Source organism: Phocoena phocoena, chromosome X (assembly GCF_963924675.1).
Source record: "Phocoena phocoena chromosome X, mPhoPho1.1, whole genome shotgun sequence".
In the NCBI taxonomy this organism is placed as follows: Eukaryota; Metazoa; Chordata; class Mammalia; order Artiodactyla; family Phocoenidae; genus Phocoena; species Phocoena phocoena.
Genome location: NC_089240.1, coordinates 56631578 through 56658140, shown reverse-complemented (window position 1 = coordinate 56658140; position 26563 = coordinate 56631578). Strand labels below are relative to the sequence as shown.

General features: G+C 40.5%; 1 protein-coding gene across 2 annotated transcripts in view; it reads right to left on the bottom strand.

Annotated features, from left to right (window-relative positions):
* The window catches only part of AR (androgen receptor), a 163002-nt gene extending 136799 nt beyond the window's left edge, over nt 1-26203 (bottom strand). Inside the window, exon 1 of one of the 2 annotated variants that reach the window (XM_065900896.1) lies at nt 24668-26203. In XM_065900896.1, the coding sequence (XP_065756968.1) occupies nt 24668-26202 (1535 nt within the window). In that variant the 5' untranslated portion in view covers nt 26203. The remainder of the gene's footprint in view (nt 1-24667) is intronic. The other variant, XM_065900897.1, reaches the window with a different exon arrangement.
* Nucleotides 26204-26563: the final 360 nt, after the last annotated feature.

The window sequence follows — 26563 nt, the reverse complement described above, 5'->3', positions numbered from 1 at the left end:
AGATTACTACACACTTCACTGGGTCATTGTGAGGATTAAAATGTCAGAGCGCTTTACACATATCTAACTTTGCAATAAATAAGGTAGGATGGTCCTGGAAAGCATTTAAGCACAGCAGAACAAATTTCAGAATGCTGATTTGAGTATATGAACTATTTTTGACTAACCATGGTACAGTGAACTAGCCAAATAAATGGCAGAGTTTCCTCCTTGAAAAGTGATTTGATAGACTGGTTTGATTGGTTTTGTTCCTCAAGGCTCAAGGCTTACCCTGCAGTCTAATGATCTACTTACAACTTGAAATCCAGCTTCTATCACACTAGTAAAATAGAAAAAGTAAATTTGGATTGATGTTTCATAGCAAATCACAAGAAGCTGTCCTTATTCTTTTACATACTAGAATTTTTTAATCTAATATTCTATCAATAACTGGACCAACATCTAGGACCTCCATTCTTTTAGAGGATATGAAAAGTATCTTTATAATAATATTCTTGTGAATGATATTTTACTTGATATTCTGATTTGGATTTTTTTTTTTTTTTTACAAAAGGTTAAAAAGAAAACAAGGAAGTCCCTACACACCTGAGGTCCTAACACCTGTCCCTTAAATATTTGTTGTTAACAAAATTGGATACTTTATGCCATATGTATAAAACATTATTTTTACCATGGATGTATAATCTCAGAAAAGTCATGACTCCCCCTCAACCCAATACTCACCCTCCCTCCCTAGAAAAGGCAGAATTAAACCAAATCAGTATTTTCCCAAACAAAACAAAATGACCAGGGTTTGTCGCAAAAGACTATCTCAGAATATTACTTTAACTGAATAAATTTTGTTTTATGAAATATCTACCCATTGCCCTTACTTTTCTTATTTTCCCTAAATAAGTGAAAGTTTGTCATATGCAGTCATTTGGTACTTACTGAGATAGTCTTTATTATGACCATATGCAAATGAGGAAATCAAGGTCTGATGTTGATCAATCAATCAATGTTGGCTAGAATGTGGAGTCTACATACAAACCTCCATCTTCTGACTGGAATCCAGGACCACAGACTCCTCTGTATTCAAATCAATGTAACAGAAGAAAAAATCAACTGTCTGAATTATAAAATATGATAGATTTTACTCCTTGGTTTTGTTATTTGCATTATTTTACATTCAGTATATCAAACTAAGTTAAGAGCGTATAAACAGATACAATTATTTAATCATCATATCAATTGTATATAAATAGTATGTCTAGGTGTTTGATAATTTTTAATTGTCTTAAAATATTTTAATTATCTTTCCTATAATCTTATAGGAGGATTAGATTAAAATACTTATGGAATCTCCTTATTAATCATAAAACAGTTGACTTCTAGATAGATATTCCTTTAGCATAGTACCAAATTAATTTCCTACACCTAGGTAACTTAGATGTTCCCACTGAGCCTAGTCCTCTACTAGTGACCACTTCCTTGTCAAGGCTTACCATAATTGAGAAGGAATTGTACTCTTTAGAATTCTGTATACACACTAGATAAATGAATAAAGGGTGACATCAGAAAAATCATGGCTGCCCCCATAAAGGACCACAGGTACCCTGGGAAGAGTGCAAAACTTCCATAAAGGGTGCCTGACCACATCAATGGATCAATTTGTATGACAGCTGCAGTGACATTTAACAATCTCTCTTTAATATCTTGCAAAGAAACAAGTATAATAAGCAGGTGAACCACATTTGGAAGTTTCCTTCTTGCAGTGGCAGAACAAACACCAAAAAGAGTATATCAAGCAAAGAAAGAGAAACCAAAAGAACTTAAATTTAAATACAGGAGATCACCTTCTACCAGGAAAAAAAAAGGAGGACTGGCCTCCTCCTCATCCCTGCCCCTCTCTCACTGCCTTCCTTGGATGAACACAGCAGCCCAGGACAAGGAAAGATGGGATCCTGCTAAGCTTCTCTCTGTGGCCCTCATCGTTCCATTTCCTATGAATTCCATCTTGAGCCCCCAGCTGACTCCATACAGATGAAGAACATGTTCATCCCTCTGTCATTTTTCATTCTCCATTGTGTCTATACTCTTTGTGCTCTAAGTCCACCTCAGAGCCATCTGTAGTAACTCCTCAAAACAAAAAGCCAAACAAAAGCAGAGAAGTAACATCTTCTAACCCAGTAATGAACATCACATATAAGACTTCACAGTACAAATAGATGCCTTCTCTACCATCAGTATGCTGAGTTTCTCTACAAGCATGTAATATCTCATACAGCCAGTCCTTTCAAATTTAATTCACTGACACAGTGAAATTAGCATGAAAAGGTTTACAATTTAAATACCACTCATTTACCAACAATTCTCCCCACACACATGTCCTGTCAATAAAGACACAATATATACAATTCTTAAATTACTCTTTTGACATCATACATGAAGAATTATGCAGACCTAAGTATCAATGCACACCTAAGTACCATGGTGGCTAGAAAGCCCCAAAATAAACAGTAAGTTCAACATATCTGAGATATCTCACAAAATAATCCAGTGGATTCCTCAGAAAGCAGATGGGCATCTCGTGAGATCAATGGGTACACCTGCACAAAGATATAGCCAACAACACAGAAACAACAGAGAGACAGCTACATGGAAATATCTGGTCACAGAAAAACAGAAAGATACATGGACCATTACATATACAGTCAGATACACACAGAGGGACACACACAGAGACAACCATACACAACAGATTACAAACATAGACAGTTCTTCCCAAAGCTGATGCACACAAGCTAAAATGAAAGCACATGCACAAAAAAGATAACAGGCCAATTCCAACTGATGCATACAGAAACATAAAGGAGTCAAAAATTACAAGGGCCCAGAAAAGCAAGACACAAGTATACAAGGTCAGAGAAACATGAACTAAGTACACAGATGCATCAAAACGTACACATAAAAAGACACATGAAGACAGGGACACTAAGGGCAAAGAAAAAGACACACAGAGAAGGAGACACACAGGGAAGGGCTAATACATAAACAAAAATGGTCATCTCAAAATTGGCTTGCATTGGCACTCGAAGACCCAGCCAGTTGTAGAAATTCATACACTGACAGGAACAAAGAGCTATATACATAGACGCAGTGACACAACGGCTGGGAGTCAGAGATGTCCACAAAGATGTCCAAAACCAGAGGGAAAAAATATAGGAAAGCACAGAGACACAAGAACAGAAGAATGGAAGAAAAGACATAGGGGCACATTGACTCAGTAAGATGCATAACTTGGAGACACAGGTACAAAATAAGAGCCATGGTCCCACTCGGAGAGTACACAGAGTTAGACGCTGTTTCTAGGTCTCTGTGCCACAACTGTTCAGAAATGGATTCATATAAAGAGACACACAGAGTCTGGTACACAATTACATATAAGCATTAAACCAGAATACATGAGCAGAAACTCACACCTATCCTGTGCACAAAGGCTGAAAACTGGAGGACACAAAGCATGCTGCTTCCTGTCCCTAAGGGTCCTGCAGGCAGGCCAATGTGCATGAGAAAAGCAGCCTTGGTTTAGGTGATAGTGTTTTTTTCATGTTAATAATAATGAATTGCTCACCCCCCACCACAATCCCCCACCTACACTGTAGTCTTCCTCAAACCACTTAATACTAAAACAGCTTAATAAGCAAGCTAATCTATATGCCTAATAGATAATGGTGTGGCTGCATCCCACAGGTCACAGTCCAGACCTTACAACACTCACCACTGAGTTCCAAGTTTTCAACCAAAACCTCCCACCTGTGAGGCCAGAGTATCATGGGAAAAAGTGACAAGGAATGTCAGGAGCACTTTGCATTCATTTCACTGGTATACTTGTACAAAGTCCTGTTCAAAGCAGGCCTCCAGCACCTTGGAGGCAGGCTTTTGCAAAGGCAGTAAGATGAAACAGATGACCTCTGAGGAATCCCTCTCTGCTCTTAACACCTACAGGAGAAGAGAGCAGCTTGGCAAATCAGAGCTGAAAAATTTTATTGGTATGCACAAAGTGGGAGAAGGAAGGGGGCAGAAAAGCAAACATGCCCTCTCCATGCTAATCATTTCTTTGCTAATTCAGAATTCACAAACATGATCTAATGCGGACAGTGGTATTACACATGATAATCACACTTCCTCCATCTTCTAGGTCCTTGAAAAAAACAAAGGGGAGGGGAGGGAAATATTCCCACTTTAGCTAGAGCTGGAGTCTCAGATCCCATTGTCCCCAATGTATTATAGAAAGGGTAAAAATCATGGAGATCACAGAATCTCTGAGCTGAAAAAGGCCTTAAAGAGCATCTAGTACTGATGTGGGAATAGAAGCCCCTGATTTCCAATCTGAATGCGCTATGATGAGTTTTGTGAATTTGGTCTAATCCCTCTTCCTGCCCAATCCATATAAAAGGGTACTGATTTCCAGAGTCCCCTCTAAATTCTGATAATCTCTGATTCTTTGGTATAAGCTTGACCCTTTTCAACTCACTGTTTTGAATTGATGTCTAGAAGAGAAGCACAATTAATCCTTAGAAGTGGAAAGAGAGTAATGTTTTTCACCAAGTCAACAAATGCCTGTTACATACAAATAAGGAAAAAAGCCCAGATAGACATGCCTACTTGAAACAAGCCTCAGATGTTAAGTCTGAATAAATAAGAGAGGCTTTGGAGAGTGAGAGAGGGACTTGGTCTTCTTTACTTGCTGTCTGCTGACCCCTGAATGTGTAACCCTCCTTTTACACTTTCTCAATGCTTAAGCAGTCCACTGCCCTCAGCCCATAGTTACTACATCTGTAATGTGGCTGGTACAGGGGCAAAGACCCACCCCTTTAGCCACACATGTTCAGGCTTTTAGGAAAAACAGGACAAGGTTTCATCAGTGAAGAATAGCATAATTTTGTGACCATACAAAATCAACACTTTAAATCTATAAGCCCTTTCTGAGTTTACAAAACACTTTTAGACTTATCCTTTCAACTATAAAATTAGAATTTATGTTCTAATTTACAGATGAGGAAATTCTGACTCACAACCGTTAACTTGTCCAAGGTTACACAGATAGTAACCAACAAAGTCTGGACACAAATCCTGGTATTTGAAGCATACCTTCACTGCTCTTTCATGTACCCCTGCCTTTTCCTTCACTCATGGTCCTCCTAGTAATCATTCAACTTCTCCTTCCACTTTGGTTCAGTGGGAGGAAAAGAAAACCCTGGCATCAACTCAGTGCTGAAAGGAACTCATGTCTAGCTCCCACCTCCATGTCTGCACAGAAAATAGGGAAGCAGGAGGGGGTGTGGCCTTGGCTGAAGGGCTCTTGGAAGGGAAGGGAAGGAAGCTTTTCCCCATCATTCTCATTACTACTAGCTCTCAGAGAACATTGTGGGTAAGTTTACGAAGCTAAGGAAGTAAAATAGAGATGACAAGTTGCCAATGAAATTCACATCCCAAACTAATATTTCCTGAAGTAGCTAAGACTTTGATTTTCCATTTTACAGTTAACCAAGACACTTAAAAGCCTGGATTAAGCTCTGGGCCACAGTACTCATGAAGGTTGTAAAAGTTTTTCTGAAGATTTCTTAAGAACATTCTAGAGAAGAATAATGTTGAAGGGAGGCAAGAAGCTTTGGCTAATGGAGAATAGATTTAATGGTCTCTATGAAAAATAAAGCTGAAGTCGTGTGGAATAGTGAAAACAGCAGTGAGGTCAGAGGACAAAAAGCTGAAAACCGAAATTCATATCCCAAGTCCACTAAGTTACTCATTGTATGACCTTGAACAAGTCATTAACCGTCTAGGATCAGATTAAAGATTAAACAAGAAAATACCTTGATATACACCTAGCACTGAGAGGGAGATGCTCAAAATATGTAATATCTGATAATAATTAGTTTACCCACACTAGGAAAGAGCCTTAAGTGTCATGTTTTCAAAGCAAGTGAAATAGTGATGCTCTAGTTCTGCTGACTGGTTACTTGGAAAAAGTCTAAGATCAGCTCTTATACAACAATCCTTGTCACCCTGATCCTCTACATAATACATACACACTAGGTTGGAACCCACTAGGACAACTTAACCTGCCCCCATAGCTCCTACTTGGCAATGCCCTAGCTCTCATCTATCATCACACATCCAACCCACAGCGCGCTCACATGTGTGTGCGCGCACACACACACACACACTGAAACTTTCACTTTTGTTCTTAGGAAGATAGGATTAGATTAAAAAGCAGTTACTCATTAAAACTTCATATTCATATACCCAAAATAAAAGACATCTACATTTTTAGGAGGGCCATACTCACTATGCAAGAGGGATATGACTTGAAATTTGGGTAATGTTATTTCATAAGCATCTGTTCTTATGTTTACTATTGAGATGTCAGTCCCCAGTCTCTGAGATCTTTCAGACCTGAGATGATGTCTTATTTCTCTTTTCATCCTCAGAATCCAGCACAGGGTCAGTTACAAGTTGGCACTCAGGAAATACATTAATGGATAAAAGAATGAATTAGTGAATTAATGAATGAAATGTTTATCATTTGACAAGACTGATATTGCTGATAATAAAAATGATGATCCACAAAGGATGGAGCGAATCTTTAACTCAAAGTTGAAAATAATGTTCCCAAATCAAATGTATACTCATTCATTCATTTATTCAAAAGCAAATCTGTACAGTGAGCTTGAAAAAAAATAGGGCTTACAACCAGAAATACATGGTCCAAGTCCTGGTTCTTCCACTTTTTGTCTAAATTACCATGGAATGTCCCTCAATTGCCTCCAGCCTCAGTTACTTCATCTGTGAAATGAGGATTTTGATCCATATTGTGCCCACCTCCAAGTTGGTTTTGAGAAGACAATGTGCCTGAAAGTACCTGGTGCACTTTCAAGCACTTTATACTTCCCAGGAATTTGAATCATTTAGTCTCAAACATGTCCAATGGCTCCACTCCCATTTTCCAGTCCTCTACCATTTCACATATCAATTGGCTATAAAAAAGCCAGCCACCATATACTCTGAAAACCATCTAAAACTGAATGCAAAAGGGAAAGGATATACAAATATAGAATCATTATGTTGTACACCTGAAATTGACATATATTATAAATAAATTATACCTCAATAAAAGAAGGTGGTGGGGAGGAAGGCAGAGGCCTAGGTCTCCTGCCAATTTCAAGCAAATTTTGGCTTATCTGATTTCTTCTAGGTCCTGGATATGGCTGTCTGAACAAGTTACTGCTGTCACTGATAAAAAATCTTAATACCAACCTTTTAAAGTCATCCAAGAAGCATCCCTTTTGGATCCACTCTGGCTCCTATGCCCAGCAAAGTGAAGGGCTGTGAGGAAGATTCTGATGGGAGGGAGATGGCATGATAGAAAGAAGGGGGAGGCTATGTAAGTCATGGGATGCAGACTGAATAAGTAGAAATGGCAAAAGTAGATGAAGGGAGACAGCAATGGACAAAGAGGAGAGCAGTTGCCTTGAAAGAGAAAGGGGCTTGGAGTCTGTGGAACAGGGTTCAAAGAGGCAAGGACCAAGTTGAAGCTCAGGGCTTTACAGGATGAAACCAGGTTTATAGGAGAAAAGCCCAATCTTTACCTACAATGAACCACTTGCTAACTGCCATTTTCTCCACTAATAAATTCATAACTGCAGTGGTGGACAAAGTATAAAGAATTATACTACCTATAATAGATAATATATTACTTTCAGCTACCTATAGCAGAAAGAAGCATTACAATTTCAGACAGCTGACCCACTGGTACAAATGCTGCCTCCCTCTCATCTTTACTCTTTTATAAACTAAGAAGAAAACCAAAAGTGATAGAATAAGAAGTCTTAATAGATGCTCTCTAGAGTCATGGGGGCTAGAAGTGGGTCACCTTTCCTGTCCCCATTGGAGGAAGTCAGATAGATTCTACCTCTCAACTTACTCCCCCATAGATTAGGGTACAGTCCTTTCCTCCTGTGACATGCCAGCTTGCTCTTCAGTGACTCAGCAGATCTTTAAATATACCCAGGCAAGGAGCTGCTCTGAGACACAGTAAAAAAAATGTTTTAATCTGTTTGGGGTGTTGAGAGGCGGTCAGGAAGGTCCTCTGTTAACATGAGGTTCCCAAGCAAATTCAGCATTGCCATGAAGCTCTCTCTCTATGCTAAGAGGCTTGTTTTTGTTCTGCTGTCTGCTGTTTGCCAGCTGTGTAGAGCACAAGAATGAGAAGGGGGATGGTTCCAGGCCATGGAAGGAGTCAAGGAAATTCCTGCCCAGTGATTCTGTGGGGGAAGGGGACAAATGTATGCAATGGAGTGACTTGTTTAAATGTAGGGGCCCCAAACTCACCAAGGGCCCAGACTTTGCACTGGGTCATTCTGTTCCCTGTGGAGGACCATGACCTCTAGCTGAGAGGAGGGGTCTTCTTACTCTCCCTGTCTTCTCAGACCAGCTCAGTCTTGCACTTTGAAACAAGCGTCAACTAGTAAAAGATTTCAGCTGGGCTGAGGGAAGTAACTGAATAACTTGCATTACCAAAACAAATCACGCTCCTGTTATCTGCAATGACCTCACACTTACATTCCGGCCAAAGCATTTTGGAGACAGAGCTTTGTGGAGGGGAGGAAGGGACAGCAGTGGCCTGAGGAAAGGCTCATGTACTTCAGAGTCTAGCCATGCGTTTTCCCAAGCTCTGCTGGTCTGTTCTAATAATAATAATAATGAGGAGGAGGAAGAGGAGGAGAACCATTTATCAAGCTTTTATTCTAGGTCAGGCACTGGTCAAGACTTTTTACATCCATTATCTCACTTACCCTCACAAGAACCCAACGAGAGAAGTATTAATATCTTCATTATATAAATGAGGAAACTGAAAGTAAGATTAAGTGGCCCAGAACACACAGTTGGTAATTGTCAAACTCAGGATTTAAACTAAAATCTGTCAGGTGCCAAAGCCTATTCCTGAATGTCAACACATTATATTTTAGCCCTGACCCCAACTTTTTCCCTAAGAGCCCTCATCCTATCTGTTGTTTATTAAAAGTCCCTAACTCTGCGATGTATGTCTAAATTCATCCAGATGGGCATTTTGGAGTTATTGATAGGCTTTTAAATTGTTAGAAAGTGACTGTGGAAATCACCTACTATGAGTTGAAACCTCTTCCCTGTATACATGTCTCCAACAAGTCCAGCTTCTTCTTTTTTTTTTTTTTTTTTTGTGGTACGCGGGCCTCTCACTGTTGTGGCCTCTCCCGTTGCGGAGCACAGGCTCCGGACGCGCAGGCTCAGCAGCCATGGCTCACGGGCACAGCCGCTCCGCGGCATGTGGGATCTTCCCAGACCCGGGCACGAACCCGTGTCCCCTGCATCAGCAGGCGGACTCTCAACCACTGTGCCACCAGGGAAGCCCCCAGCTTCTTCTTGAATGCCTTCAATGAGGGTGAATTTACTACTTATGTGATACTCCCAATGGACATAAAGGGTGCCATAAATAAGAAGAAGGGAACTAGTATTTCATCATTTACTAAGTGGCATGCCCTTTATCTAGTTGTTTTATTTAGTTTTCACAAAAATGCTATGAGGAGAGCGTTATACAGACAAAGGAGCTGACGTTCAGAGAGGTTAAGTTAACTCACCCAAGGTCATACAGTTGGTAAATGGCTGTGCCAGAACTGAAAGCCAAGTCAGATCTGATTGCAGCATCCCTTGTACTTTTCTTTAGTCCCTCCTAGATGAGGAGTACAAGCCCCTGGGGTAAAGAAGGCTGTCAAGATTTTCCCAGGTCCCTGATCTGACAGGGATGGCAAATTCAAATGCCTAGAACAGTCAAGCAAGTAACTTAAATGAATAAAGCAGGTTGCTTGTGTCTGGGTAAACTGGAAAGTACATGCTCCATCTAGAGGAGCACTTGCTTCTCACCTCCAGCTGGTTACTGTCATGCAGGAATGTAGTCCCAATAATTCCAGATCTTCATTTCCCAAACTGGAAATCTGAATTTTTACGTGAAATGTTAGCAACTAATTTCATAAACACACACAAACACACACACACACACCCCAAAACTCATTTGGTCCTTGTTGGAAACTTCCAATATAGGGTGAATCCACTATGAGAAAATGCCTTCCTTTTACTGAACTGCAATCTATCCTCATTGGTTTTGCCCTTTGGGATACTACAGAAAATATCTAACTCCTTTATTCCATGATAGCCCTTCAGATATATTGAGACAATATTTATGTCCATTGCTCCCTACCTCCCTTCCCATACCCAACTCAGCATCTCAGCTTCTCCATGCTTTACAAGAGGAGATGCCTCATGAAAAATTGGGTTGAACACCACATTGTAAATATGGTCTGACCAGAATTCACTTCCTTTATTCTGAATCCCATATTTCTATTAATTGAACTTATAATCCATTATTTGTTTTTGGCACTTAATATGATTGGCTCAGATTCACTGAATAAATAAATGTTTATGGAATACCTACTATGAGCCAAACGCTAAGCTATGTGTTTTGTATAATTTACACAAATATATCCATGAAACAACTTTTGCCCTAAAAGAGAGTACAATTTAAAAAGATATATAAGATAAGCATACAAATAATTATAATTTAATAACTAAGTATATATCAATGGAGAAGGTAAAAAGGGCTGAATCTAAAAGGTATTAAGCACTAACTCTTGACTTATACCTGACATCCATCATGCATCACATCATCTGATCATCTCCTTGCAAAAGTCTTATAATCTAGAGATTTCGAGCACTAGTTTACAGATGAAAACTGAAGCCTACATTCTTTCAACCATATCATGTCACAGAGATAACTTTCTCAATGGATTAGGGGATGAGAAATTTCATCTCATATGAGACTATATTTGAGCTAAGGTTAGAAAAATAGATAGTATTAAAATTGGGATAGCCTTCAAGGCCAAAAGAATAATAGGAAAAACAACAAGTTCAAAGAAAACAGGAGTGACAACGGTTTAAGGTGACAGATCCATGTGGCTGGAGTTAAAGATTTCTGTAGGGTAATTATAGGAATTAAGGTTGGAAAAGTAATACAGATAATGAAAAGCTTTGAACACCAGACTTAAAGAATTTGCATTTTAACCTATAAGCAAATGGAGAGGAGCTGCAATTTCAAACATGCATTACACAACTGCTCAGGAAGGCTTCTTCTGTGCTAAGCATTGAGAATACAGAGATAAATTAAACAGAGTTGTAACCCTCAAGGAGCTTATAGACTAATGGATGTTTAAAGGAAGATATTAACAATATTGTAACTGAGTTTTGGGAAAGTTAATCTGGTAGGATGAATACAATATGAATCAGAGAGCAGCACAGAGGACTAGGGAGAGCAGGCATGAGGTCACTGCGCTAATCCAGGCAAGAGGTGATGAGGACTGGAACTCAGGGAGAGGGAATGACAGAGACGTCTTTGGTAAGCAACAACACATCATTTCACTACCTTAATTCCCAAAGCCTCCAGTGCAGCTTTTCCCAGACACTGTGGGATCATCTCTGATGATGGCACATTTTGAGTCAATCTAGCACCTCAACAAGGCTTAGCAGGTGTCCAAAGAAAATGACATACAAAAATATGAGTATGGTTAAGGTTTTTGGTTTATTATTAGGTAGCTGGTGACTGAAATATCTCAGTATAATTTGGTCCTTTTTATTTAAACGCCTGATCAAACAGATTTTTCAAATGAGCAACTGGAAACTCAGACTACACACTTGCTAACCTTTGTATTTTTAAACAAAGATGAAAGGGAAGGAGGGGTAGGTAAAGTAAACAGACTCAAAACATGTTTTGGAATCCTTTCTGCACCCAAACATCAAAGGAGTTTCCATCTTACTCCCAACTCTCAGTTTATGAGACCTCATCATCTAATCAGAGGTTGGACAATGCTTCAGAGAAGTAGACCAATACGACAGTTTTGGAAAGATGCTTCCTCTTATGTACTGCCAATTTTCAAAAGAAATTCCTAAGTAGTTATCACTTATATGAGTGGGAAGATTGCACCTTCCTTAAAAAAATCTGGAGAGAAGCAGACTTCCATAGTGGCCTTCTTACATTTCCACAATAAAAAAGTCATCTGACAATCATATTCATGACTTCCTATGGAATCCTGCACAACCAATTTGGGCTAGAAGAACAGAGGTAGCATTTTCTCATACTGGGAAGTTCCCCTTCTTATTTAGGGCAAATCCCATATGCTGACATTTTTTCCTTACGTTTTTGTTCCTTTTGACAATGCCTGGTAGGACATGGATTCTGATCATTCTCCCATTCTCTGTCCAATCTTGCTGATGCAGAAAGTTAATTTTTAAAAAATGAGAGGCAGGGCGATACAGCAGGAGGAATAAAGGGAGACAAGTCAGTGTGAGAATGGAAACAGAGTGATAAAATGCAAAGAGGTTTGGCAGTCTGGAGTCTCGAGTTCAGACTCTGGTTCTACTAATTACTCACCATGTGCCCTTGGATAAGTACCTTTCCTTCTAAGAGTCCTTAAAAGAAGCTGGTGTATTTTAAGGACAAGAGGTGCTCAATGTTTGAAGCTCAGGCACAATGTTTTTGCATTAAAAAAATTCTATAATATGAATAGCACTCCTTTCCCTAAATGTAGTGGAAAATAATATAAGTTGAGGAGCAGAGCTACCTAGATTCTAATATAGTCTCTTTCACTTACTTGTTCTATAACCTTGGGCACGTTACTTAATTGTTCTGTTCCTATTCACTCACCAGTAACATAGAAGTGATAATCCTACTTACCTCAGGGAGTTATTTTGAGAATTAAATGAATTAACACATGTAAAACACATAAAAGAGTTCCTGACTTCAAGAAATCAGCTATTTTATTTTTCTTACCTTGGTTTCTCTCCTATTTAAGCAGGCATTGCATTGCCCAGGTTTGTAGTGGGCATTGAGATTTTCAACCACCTTGGAATCTCCAGGCCTTTTTCAACAATTTCTGTAGTTCTGCTTTCCAATCCCTATTGTAAATGATCAACTTCTTCCCACCACCCCCTTTATGTCCCTCCACCTCCACTTTAATCTCCAGGAACTCAGGTATTCTGTGAGGATCAGTGTACTATATAGGGTCAGTGCTTAATGAGGTCACCCTAGTCACCAGTCTTTTGGGATAGTAGAGGTGAATGACTAGCTAATCTGAGAAGCTGTTGGTACTAAACAGTGATTAGAACCTCGCAGTTACAAGCCAGACTTCTATTACTTCCTAGCTGTGTGACCTTTGGGCAAGTCACTTAACCTCTCTGGGACTATTTACCAAGGTTTTTGTGGGAATTAAATTAGTTAACCCATGTAAGGCACCAAAATTTGGCACATAGTAAGTGCTATCATTATTACTGCTATTATAATTCTTTGTTCTGAGTGGGGAATCACTTTTCCAACATAGAATTTTCCAAAGGAGCAACAGACAGCTAACCCTCAGAATAGGCTCTGACTAAAAGAAACTAGCTTTTTGTGTGACTTTGTTCAAATTCCTTTCCATCTCTCTGCCTCAGGCACCTCATTCATAAAATGACCAAACTGGACAAGATGGTTTCCCACGTTCCATAGACTCTAATATCCTACAATCTCAGGCCATTTATGTTCCAGATCTCTGTAAGTTTCAGCTTAGATCAAAGCACAGTGGCCTTTAAAAGTCTACTTACTGTGTTTTTCATGGATAAATTATTTTGGTGTGTGGTTCAGTAAAAACATAATAACAATATTTTGGTTCGATTGAAGGCAGCAGCCACTTTGCGTGGTGTTCTAGGTTTTTATTCATTATTTAGTTTGGTTACCTGGTTTAAGGTTTGGGCAAGAAGAAGAAACTCACACCACCCTCAAAATGAGGTCTCAGAATAACGTTAAGAAGCACCAAGCTGGAATCCAGGAGAACTGAGTTTGTGCTCTAGTTATGTTGCCAGCTTGTTGTTTCGCCCTAGACAAGACTCCACTCCTCTCTAGGCCCCTATAAAAAGCAAAAGGGGAGAAGTGAGAGGGCATCAAAGATCTAGGTGGTCTCTAAGGTTTTAATCTCCTTGAAAAGCAGAAAGCTAAGGGCACTGCATGAAAACTGAGAAGAAGCCAACAGGATGTTCACCAAATAACTCAAACTTTATACATCAAAAATCAAACTCTTGATTCCTATCCACCCACACACACATACCGGCTTTACCTACAATATTCATCATTTCAGTAAATGGCAATCACATTTTTCAAATTGCTCAGATCAAAAATTTGGCAATCAGCCTTGACTTCTCTGTTTTTCTCACAATGATTATCTAATCTGTCAGTAAATGCTGTAGGATCTACCATGAAGACACATCAAGAATCCAGCTACTTCTCATCTCCTCTACCAATAACCCCTGGTCTAAACCACCATCATCTCTTACCTGGATCACTGCAGTAGCCTCATCTCCTTGCTTTCGCCTTGCTCTTACAGTGTTTTCTCCACACAGACAATCAGTAAACAAACAAATGTATAAAATATCAAAGAGTGGTGGATGTTCTGAAGAAGAGAATCTGTTAAAATATCAGTCAAATCATGTGACCCCTCTATTCAAAATCTTCCAATGACTCCCCATATCGGAGTAAAAACCAAAGTCTTAAGGAAGACCTGAGATGTCCCTTATTAACTCTGATCTCATTTCTTATCACTCTCCATTTACTTAAACTGCCATACAGGTCTCTCTGCTATTGTCCATCATACAAAGTATGCTCCTGCCTCAGGTCTTTTCTACTTGTGGTTGTCTGTATCTGGAATATTCTAACTTCAGATATCCCTATGGTTCACTTCCTAATTTCCTTCAGGTCTCTGCTCAAATATCACCTTCTCAGTAAGGGCTTCTCTGACCAACAGATATAAAATAGTCCTTCCCACTATCAATCCCTATTCCCCACACTCTGCTAAATTATTCTTCATGACATTTATCACCATCAGATATATTCTACATGTCTCCTTTCATTAAACTGTAAACTCCATGAAGGGAGGAATTTTTGTCTGCCTTGTTCATTGCTGTGTCATAGGTGCTTAGCATAGAATTTGATATGTAAAAAGCTCAGTAAGTATTTGTCGAATAAATGCAGTCTATAAAGTAGGATGGCAAGACTGTTGGCAACTTGAATGCCCACACAAGCCAATCCATCAGTCCAGTAAGTGGATAAAAGACCCAGAAGCCTTAAGAGCTTCATGAATTTCTATTGATACTAGTTAAGGTTATTTTGCCTCTCTGACTCTCCTATTTCCTATCTATGAGGTGAGCGACCTGTGTGATAAAAAAGGAGCACTTGATTTGAGGAACAAAGAGTGGGGCTGAAATCCCAGCTCTGCCACCTTGAAGCTGTTTGACTTTAGACATGTCACTTAACTTCTCTGAACATAATATTTACAATGGGAATGACAGTATTATAATAGTATGGAGAATATTAAAACACAGTAAACCTGGCTACTTGTATACGGTAGAAATGCAGATGAAATGCAATAATGGAATATGAAACAACTCTGTAAACTGTAAAATGTTACTGGAATATGTCCAATGTCACTGTTCCCTGCGCTACATTCAGAAAAAGTTATCAAGGAGTCAAATAGTGCTACTAAAAATGTTTTGAACTTTGGAAAAGAATATCCCAGATAAAATACTAAGTACAACTGTAGCTTATTTATTGTCTGGTACTAGGTGGTTCTGGCTCAAGTTATCCTGTGACATGTTGAATCCACCAAAGGAGGCCAACTATTTCCAGGGAAACCCTGTCACAGGACACTTGCAGTCCCCCTAGCGGCCATATAGTAAGACTACACTTCCACAAGCAAGGAACACACTCAATTTGCACAAAACAGAACCCATAATTAAGGTTGGCCATTTTAAAGCTACATCATCTAATTCAGCAAAGGTCTTATTAAAAAGTTTTCATGTTCCCCTTACTCCCAGAATTGTCTGACTTGTGCTCTTTGCTTCTCTCCCTTAACCAACACCCTGAAAACCCATTTATACAGAACCTCAAAGCAAGCCACCATGATCAATGGAAAACTTGAGAGCAGAATGATAATTCTTGATCTGACCACCACACTGGGCATCTTTATTGGCTCTCACGCCAAACATAGACCCATTAATCACCCTCAATTTTAATTACTTCCTCATATATTGCAGACTTGTATAGTCAAAGACATCAAAACATGTTCCCAGAAAGTGCAAAAATATAGCCAAAAATGAGAAAGTAACTAGTAACTGACTTGACTGGGGTGGCACTGTTGAAAAAGGAGAAATAGATTACAACCCCTTGAGTTCAGTCTTCATTGTCTTTCCAGAAATACTACCTTCTGGTATCTGAAATATTCATCAAGACCTATAATCTATTGCTTGAGTTAAATCATGTCCCAACCTCATCCATAAGGATAAGAAACAGCCATAGATAATATTGTTAACCACTTCCACCTATGTTGATCCATTTCTTTTTTGGATATATGCATTTAAAAAATACATACCATACAATCCAGCATCTCATCATACTGGCATCATGGTGTTGCCGTTCTGTTTTGTTTTTATTTTTGTTTTAATAGCTATAAGCTCCTTGAGGGCAGTGATCTCAAGATTCTCCCTGAATTGTGTTCCCTTTACCCTGATCTCTCTCTAGTACACAGATGGGCATATAGAAGGTGTTTAATGAAAAGTGGTTGATTGATGAATACTTTTTAAAACTCACTTTATTAGGGTCATCTCTAAAGACAACTACGTCACAAGAGGACCTTTTGTTCAGTGGCCTGCCGTTCACTTACCATTTTCAGGACACAATAGCTATAGCTGATTAGATATGACCCTTAGCCTAGAGTGTTAACAAGACCAAAGTTCAATCCCTTTATAGGTAAATTTTCTCTTCTTTATGGGTATAGAGTACACCCCTGAAAAGAAGCCCAAATTATATGAGAGTAAAGGGACCACTTCTTCATCTACAAATACACACCAGAAGGAGTGGTGGCATTTACCTTGTCTAAAGCACAACATATAAAAACATAAAATTATGACTCCAGCTGCTTACACAAACCTAAACATAAGCCAAATACAGCTAACTAGTGATTTCTTTGGCTTAGTTTGCATCTGTTACCTCTTCATGTTAGTTTAGTGCATAGAAATTATTATTCCTCATCCCCTTGCTAGTAGTTCCCAAATCCAAATACTAAAAAGAGGACTACTAACTGCATAAACCTTATTAATATGTTTCTTCTCTACTGTTGTCTGAAGACCTGAAAATTTTAGAGACACTCTTCTATTCATCCAGGAAGGGGCTGGCATTACCAATTCTAATTCACAGTTGAGGAAAACTGAGAACAGTGTCCTTATGCAGCCTTCATACAGGATGAAAGAAAGTATGCTTTAACTTTCAACACAGCAGCAGAAACCTTTTGCCTCTTAAGTCCCAGAGGGGTTAAAAACTCAGGTACTTTCAGCGAGGTTGCAGGATACAAAATCAATATACAAAAATCAGTTATATTTCTATACACTGGCAATGAACAATTTTAAAGGATATTAAGAAAAGTCCATTCATAGTAGCATCAACAATTAAAACATTGAGGAACAAATTAAACAAAAGAAGTGCAAAATTTATACTCTTAAAACTACAAAACGTTGAAAAAAGTGAAAATGACATAAATAAATGGAAAGACATTCCATGGCCATGGATCAGAACACTTAATGTGGAGATGACAACACTCCCCAAATTGATCTACAGATTCAATGTAGCCTCTATCAGAATCCCAAATGGCTTCTCTGTAGAAAATGACAAGCTGATCCTAAAATGCATATAGAAATTCAAAGGACCCACAATAGTCAAAAACAATTTTGAAAAAGAAGAACAAAATTAGAGGACTCACACTTCCTCATTTCAAAACTTATTAAAAACTTATAGTAATTAAGACACCGTGGTATTGGTATAGGATCAATGTATTGTAATATAGCCCAGAGTCCAGAAAAAACATTTACAGTCAACTAATTTTACACAAAGGGTGACAAGACAGTTAAATAGGGAAAGAATCAACATATGGTGCTGTGGTGACTAGATATTTACATAAAAATTAATTCAAAACTGATCAAAAACCTAAATTTAACAGCTAAAACTATAAAACTCTTAGAAGGAAAGGTAAGTGTAAATCTTTGTGACCTTGAGTTAAGCAAAACCTTCTTAGATATGATACAAAGATCACAAGCTACATACAAAAAGTACATTGGACTTCAAAATTTTTAAAGCATGTTCTTCAATGAATACCATCAAGAAAGTGAAAAGACAACTCAGAGTATGTGATAAAATATTCACAAATTGTAATTTCTTATAGGATTTTTATCTAGAATATATTTTTTTAAAACTCTTACAACTCGGGCTTCCCTGGTGGCACAGTGGTTGAGAGTCTGCCCGCCAATGCAGGGGACACCGGTTCGTGCCCCGGTCCGGGAATATCCCATATGCCGCGGAGCGGCTGGGCCGTGAGCCATTGCCGCTGAGCCTGCGCGTCCGGAGCCTGTGCTCCGCAACGGGAGAGGCCACAACAGTGAGAGGACCGTGTACCGCAAAAAAAAAAAAAAAACCTCTTACAACTCAATAAGAAAAATAATCTAATTACAAATGAGCAAAGATCTTTTTTGCAAAAAAGATATACAAACAGTCAATAAGCATATAAAAGGATGCTTAATATTATTAGTCATTAGAGAAATGCAAATCAAAACCACTTTGACATACCACTTCACACCCACTGTGATGTCTATAATTAGAAAGACAATAACAAGTATTGGCAGGATGTGAAGAAATAGGACCCTCATACATTGCTGGTGAGATTGTAAAATGGTGTAGCCACTTTTAAAAACAGTTTGGAAGTGCCTCAAAAGGTTAAACACAGAGTTACTATATGACCCAGAAACTCCACTCCTAGGTATGTACCCAAAAGAATTAAAAAACATGTTCATAGAAAAAATCTTGTACATAAATGTTCATAGCAGTATTATTCATAATAACCAAAAGGTTGAAGCAACTCTAATGTCCATCAACTGATGAATGGATAGATAAAGTGAGGTACATCCATAAAATGGAAAATATTGAGATGTGCTTCAACATGGATGAACACTGAAAATATTATTCTACATGAAAGAAGCTAGTCACAAAAGGTGACGTACTGCATGGCTCCATTTATATTAAATGTCAGAATAAGCAAATCCATAGAGACTGAAAGTAGACTGTTGGTTGATAGTTGCTCAGGGTTGTGGTGGAGTTTGACTGCTAAGTGGTTAAAATGTTCTAAAATTGATTGCAGTGATGGTTGCCCAACTCTGAATATAATAAAAACCATTGAATTTTATGTATACTTTAAATAGGTGAATTATATATTGTGAATTACGTCTCAATAAAGCTGTTGATTAAAAAAAATAAAACTCTGGTACTGCATGATCTAAATTGGCAGCATTCTCAAGTAACCAGCACTTTAGAGCTATACGCTTATCTAGATGAGCCACTCTCAACACTGCTCTGCCCTGTAGGTTGGCAACAGGAATTGGTGTAAGAGAGAAGGGATGGCAGCATTCATGAGTGTGCAAGGAACTGTGCATAAATCACAGCAGCAGTCACTAAAAGTAGCCCTTACTGAGCAAAAATCTAAAACATCATCTGTCAGGTGGGAAAGTTCAAGAAAAAAAGTTGGGAAGTGCAACTCTAGAGAGGTTTCCCTATGGTAAACAAATGTTATAGAAAATGCAACAACTTCTACTCCCTCAACTAGCAAAGGGATGTACACTAAGCACCCTCCTGGCTTACTCAAACTTACATGAGTGCTAGTGAATAAACAAGAAGATGCTGGGTCTTTTCTTTGAAAAGAGTGCTATATAAATATGAGATTTCATAATTCTCTTCAATACGGCAAATGCCAACCAATACTGATAACTGTATGGAGCTTTACAAGCAACGAGGGAAAAAAAGTCAACTTTGTGCCTAGGATGAGGATAACTTACTCTGAGTTCAACATCTCAGAACGTGATGTAATGCTGGCAGGCAAATTCTGAGGTTGAATAATTTCTTCAATACCTTTCTTTTTTTTAAATGATTAATTCACATATAGCATCACCATATTAGCTCAGCCAGACAATTCTAGCAAGCACCATTGCATATAGATCAGGTACTACTTGTGAAAGCACTGCAGAAGTTTGACCCAGACAGAGCTGTCTCAGAGGCGAGAGGGTCCAGTTATTCTCAGGTTTTGAGAAAACGTTGCCAAAATAGCCAGTAGACAGAGAGAGACAGAGAACAAGAGACAGAGACAGCAGCCAGCAAAATACTTCATTAAATCACCAAGTCCTCAAGCCATCTAGTTCAGCTCCCTCAGCAACTGTTAAATCAGGCTCTAACCTTAAGGTAAGAAAAGCCCAGCTATTCATTTTGCAATTTCTTCAAGTCATCTATCTAGCCTTAAAAGAAAGGTGCTGAGGTTGATCTGATCTGTTACTCTCCAGATTAAAAAAAAAAATTCTTTAGGAGCATGCCACAGGTGTAATGAGAAAAAATATCCTGAAAAGTAGAAAAAAAAGTCTATATTCCAATATCAAAAGCATGAAAGGAGTAGAAAGAAAGAAAATCGGGGACAGGCAGCACTTAAGGAAGCTGCGGACAAAGAGAAAATACTGGAGGTAGGGGGTGGGGAGAAGTTTCCTTTTCCCTCTCAAACCAACCTCACAAAACTTGATTTTTATTTGCTTTCTATTTTTCAGAATCATGATTTCACGTTTGGTTATAAAATAAGCCCCTTGCTTACCACTTATTATAAAATAAGCCCCTTGCTTACCAGCTGGCATTCTGCTTTCTGCTTAGCACAGTTCTGAATGAAACTGGTGGTCTTGATATCACAGTAAATAACAATAATAATAAAATTGTCCATGTCCCTAACTCCAACTCACATAATCCCACCAAGAGCAGCCACAGTACAAGTAAGAGTCGGGAGACCAAAGAATTGTTTGGTTTAAATACATATATGTATACCAGATGAGAAAATTACTACAGGGAGGTAAAACATTTAAAAAAGAAAATGAAATGTGCCAGCAAATTCAATATATTAATATCAAAGTTTACAGCCTAAAAAGAATGGAAGTCTGATGAGGCAAAATTAGCACTGGCAAGAAAGCTCCGTTAAGTGACCCTGCAACAGGAAAGCTGCAAGCTTCTTCAAAAATGTCTCTCACTGATGTTAACCTTTGGCCAAGATGAGAGAGATACTCTGTGGACAACCAAGAGAAGAATTCTATCACTACATCTTGCACATATTTTCAAATGGGGTACCACCCAGTGTGGCTATATGGTCCTCGGGTTCTGATTACTGGTACCCAGACAGAACTCACCAGTTATTTACTGACCGTGAAGAAAGGATGCTTCTTTCCAACATATTGACCCTGAAGGCCTATGGACAGAGAGTGTCATTCCCAAAGCAAAACTCAGATTTACAAAAAAGACAAACTGCTCCTTGCAATATAGTCATAAAAAGTGACTTGATAACTGTGGAGAGGAGAGGAGATGGAAAGGGGAATTAATAAAATGACTTCTTTTGAAACAACTAATGGAGAAAGGCAGGATTTGCCAATTTCAAAGCACTACTAAAATACTACCTATTATGAAGACCAGAACAAATTATCAAGAGAAAAATTTAAATGTTCTTTTTGCATCTGGATAATTTATTTAAACCCCAACTCTAATTCCTGAACAGGCTCCCCTTGGTCTCATCTCCCAAGAATAAATATTTGTCATATTATTACGCTGTTTGCTGGGATATAAAGGGCCCTACTTCTGTCAAGTGAGACAGTGGTCAATTAACAAAGTTGTAGTCTTATTTATTCTTGGTGGAAGACAGCTCCATAAAATATTATCAGGGTTTCACACAAGCCCTATCACTTTTTATTATTCCTTCTGCTCATACCACATGCTAAAATAAGTAAAAATAAAAATTAAAGGACCACCTTAGGCCTCTCTCCTCTCGGCAGAAATATTGTAGATGCATAAGAACACAGAGCTATTCCAGAAGTTATTAAGTTAAAAAAAACCCTACAATTAAATAACGTATATGAACACACACACACACAATTGGAAAAGGGAGTAATCCAACAGATTATTGAAAGTCTCTAGAATGTTGAGATTTTTAACTCAAAGTTGGCACATAATGCATGCAATACAGAGAGGGTGGAAGCTCTAGCTTTGGCTTAAAATAATTCCTTGCCTTTCACCAAACTGTGCCCCTACAAAGTGAGGGAAAGAAAAAGAAAGTAAGAAAATAGCAACTTTTAGATTGGGATTGGTTGAATTCTGATGAAATTGATAAATTTTCAAAAACCTGATTCAAGGATTTTCTTTGTCCTAGAAATGAAAAATCTTTGTCAACACACAAGACAGGAATGCCAGTTTTCCCTTTCACTAGATTCCTATAACTAGTGCAGCAATCACAAACCAGGAAAGATTAAATAATCTTGTACTTTCTTCGGGTACTGCTAATGTCTCACTAGTTGAGGTCATTAATTTATGCAGGTTTTAGAAATAGAGAAGTTTTTCCATTAAGACCTGGGATAAAATCCCCTAGCTTACTGCACACCTGATGGGAAGAGCTATTTAAAAGCTCTCTGTAGCCACTTTCTGAAAATTTCAGGTTATGTCTTCGAACACACACACATCTCTTAACAAATATGTGGAATCATTCACCCCCTCCCTGTTAACTGAGCTACTTGGGTGTTGGGGGAGGCATACAGAAGAAGGACAGGATGGTTCCAGTGACTGGGCAGGTCATGAAGCACCTTATACATTCCCCCCAACCCCGCCAAAAGAAAAATAGTTCACAGTAGAAGAGAGCTCCGCTGACTAGCAACCGCCCTAGGAAAAAATATATACTCTAGCAAGTAAATCTGTTCTTATGAAATGAAGACCTTTTGTCCCACAGTATAACCACATTGAAAAAATTAAAAAGAAAAAAACAAACTTCAAATTAACTAGAAAAGACTGACAATATAAATGAAGCCTTTGAAAATCCTGTAAGCCAAACCTTAAGAACCTAAAAAATATAAAGCCTGGTTAGAAGCTGTTTCTTCAGTAACCCAGAAAATAATATTTTATGAACTCCTATCCTCCTCTTTCTTTTCTAACACTGTGCTATCAACCTTCCAAGAACAGAAGCATCAGTGAAAGGAAGCAAATTGTTGGATTTAAGTCTCCAAACAAAGATGCTAAGTCTAACAAATTTTGAAAAGTCACAGGTAAAGAAAATAGCTACAGAAACACAGAACAAGACATCAACATCCATGAGGACATCAGCACCCAGCAGATCTGAGGAGTTAGTTCCCCAGTCAATATTCCCTCCCTCATGGAGATAAACTAATATCTTAGTTTGCTAGGAAAAAAATCTTTAATGTGGTCTCCAAAGTGCTCAATTGTGGTAAGTAAGAATTTTTAACACGCAAGATGAAATTGACCGCCACTTTTCTCATGTCCTAATGAAAACTATTGGGCAAGATTAAGGCTCATAGGTCCCTAACAGTTCTTACTTAATTTGTTAGAGGTAACATATCATGTTTTAAAATGCAAGTATGTCCTTAAAATGAAGGAAAAGCCCTATTCCTTTTGTAAACCCTAATCTCACAAAAGCAGATTTCTATGCACGCTGGAATAGCAGGAAATCCTTTAACTTTTTTCCCAACACTTTTGTAAGTCAGACTCAAGTCTGGTTAAATTGTTCATTAAAAGAACATTCTCCTCTTTATAGAGCTAATGCAAACTCAAAGTAGGAACTGTGGATCTGTTGTAATCCATAGAGCAAATAAACACTTTACAAGAGAAAAGCAACACTACCATCTGGTTCCAACATTGTCAACCTGTGAGGGCAAATCCTGCCCATTGTTTACGGGGAAAGGGGACATTTGGCTTTCCCCTACCTTTGCCTGCTCTAATCTTGCCTGGTTGGAGTCTCTCTCCTGACCTCCAACCCTGGGGCAAGTCCTCTTTGTTGCCAACAAAGGGACTTCACCCCTTCTTCACACAGCGGCACTCAGAACCCAGAGACCACCTTCTTCCCGTAATCCCATACTCCATTTCATCTCTTTGGAGGAGGCGGGTTGAGAAAAGTTTGGGTCGGTTATTTCGCCTCTAACCTGCCAAGACCAGCCACAGGCCAGGGGAGCAATCCCTAACAGACCTTAAGAGGAGAAAGTGCCCATATTTCTTGTCCAGGTTCTCTGATTTGGGGGCGGGGAGAAGGAGAAGTAGTGGAGGGCTTAAGGGCTTTATTTCGGAAGATGGCCCTTGCAATTGGATTTAAATTTGGAGTCAGCGAGACATGGAGTACCAAGTGGCAGGCAAGATTTTTGGAGGCTGGTGGGGGGCGGGGGTTGTCAAGGAATCTGGAAGGGCTTGCACCAGCACCCAGGGCTCACAGTGGTGGGGACTGGAGCACACAGTGGGGGTTCAGAGCGCAAAGGTCGACTCTTTGGTAGGCCAGAAGTCCAGGGAAAGGCTCCAGATTTAGGGCGGCCCTTTCTGTGGAAGCTTGTTCAGCTCACCCAAGAACAGAGCGTTTGCGCGGGGAGGAGAGGACTGACTCTAGGCTTAAAGACATTTTTAGGAGGAGAAACTTACCGCATGTCCCCATAAGGTCCAGAATAGCTCTCCATCCAGGGGCCCATTTCGCTTTTGACACAACTTGGACTTGGATAGGGCACTCTGCTCACCACGCCGCCGGGATACCACACATCGGGTGGGGGAAAGTCACCTTCCTGGCCCGCCAACCCCTGAGGTGGCCGAGTGTAGCCGTATGGGGCTACAGCCCCTGCCTCGCCTGCGCTGCCGCCCCCGCCTCCGCCACAGGGCCCATAGAGCTGGCCTTCTTCGGCTGTGAAGAGAGTGTGCCAGGAAGAGGAGGCGGCAGCTGAGGGTGAGCCTGAGCCCGGTCCTGCTGCACCTACGCCGTGCAGGCTCGCCAGATCCCCATAGCGGCATTGTGCCGCCGCGGCCGCCCAGGCGCTGCCATAGTCCAGGGGGTTCTCCAGCTTGATGCGGGCATGAGGTTGGGGAGGCGGCGGAGGGGGCAGCGGCCCAGCCAGGGCTAGCGGAAAGTTGTAGTAGTCGCGACTCTGATAAGCTGCTACCTCGTCCAGTGCTCCAGACTTGTACAGAGACAGGGCGGATGGCAGCTCAAGTGTTCCGGAGCCCCCTGCTTCGCCGCTGCCAGAGCAGCGCAGGCTCTCACTGTCCAGCCCTTTGGTGTAACCTGCCTTGAAAGGGGAATACTCAGCAGTCTCTTCGGTGCCCTTGCTCGGGCCATCATCCAGCAGAGAACCTTTGCATTCAGCCAACGGGGCACAAGGAGTGGGACGCACAGCTGGTGGACCTCCCAGGAGCGGGGCGTACATGCAATCCCCCCGCAGCTGTTCCCCAGGACTCAGATGCTCCAATGCCTCCACACCCAAGCCCATGGAAACCGACACTGCCTTACACAACTCTTTGGCGCTGTCCGAGATGGTCGAACTGCCCCCCAGGTAACTGTCCTTGGAGGAGATGGGAGCCCCAGTGGCCTCCCTCGCTCTCCCGCTGCTACTGCTGCCTTCAGATACCGCCTCCTGCTGCTGCTGTTGCTGCTGCTGCTGAAGAAGTTGCATGGTGCCGGCCTCGCTCAGGATGTCTTTAAGATCGGTGGAGCAGCTGCTTAAGCCGGGGAAAGTGGGGCCCAGCAGGGACAACGTGGATGGGGCAGCTGAGTCATCCTCTTCCGGAGGTGCTGGCGGCGGCTGCTGCAGCCCCTTGCCGGCTGCCGAGGCAGCTCCCGGCTCTGGGACGCAGCCACGATCCGGGGGGTCCTCGGGAGCTGACTGCTGTTGTGAAGACTGCTGTCCCTCATCCAGGGGCAGGTAGCCTGTGGGGCCTCTGTTCTGGACTTGGGGAGAGCCATCCTCACTCTGCTGCTGCTGCTGTTGCTGCTGCTGCTGCTGGGGACTGGTCTCCTGCTGCTGCTGCAAACGGGCGCCGGGAGGTGCTGCACTCGCGGCCGCAGGGTGCCGGGGACCCGGGTTCTGGATCACTTCGCATACACTCTGGAACAGGTTCTGGAAAGCTCCTCGGTAGGTCTTGGACGGCGGCCGGGGGTAGACCCTCCCCAGACCTAATTGCACCTCCATCCTTAAGCTTGGGTGAATCTTCCACCCAATTCTTTTATCCTGCTCCCCTTCTCTTGCTGAGAAGAGTTCAACAGGCTGCTATGCGTAGTTGCTGCAGCTAGTTGCCCACCTGCGGGAAGCTCCTGGGGAGGAAACTTGCGGGAGTAACAACTCCAAAGAATTCTGACAGCCTCAAAGTCTCGTGCAGAGGAAACACGCGCTGGACACGATCTTCCCTGGCAGGCTCACAATCTGCTCCTGAATACTTGGAGGGTAGATTCAAAAGATGCTCAAATCTTGAAGGGGGGGTGGGGAGGAAAACCCTCTGCCTTCTGAATTTGGTGTCCACTGAAGCAGGTGCAAATAAGAACCAGGTTATTTT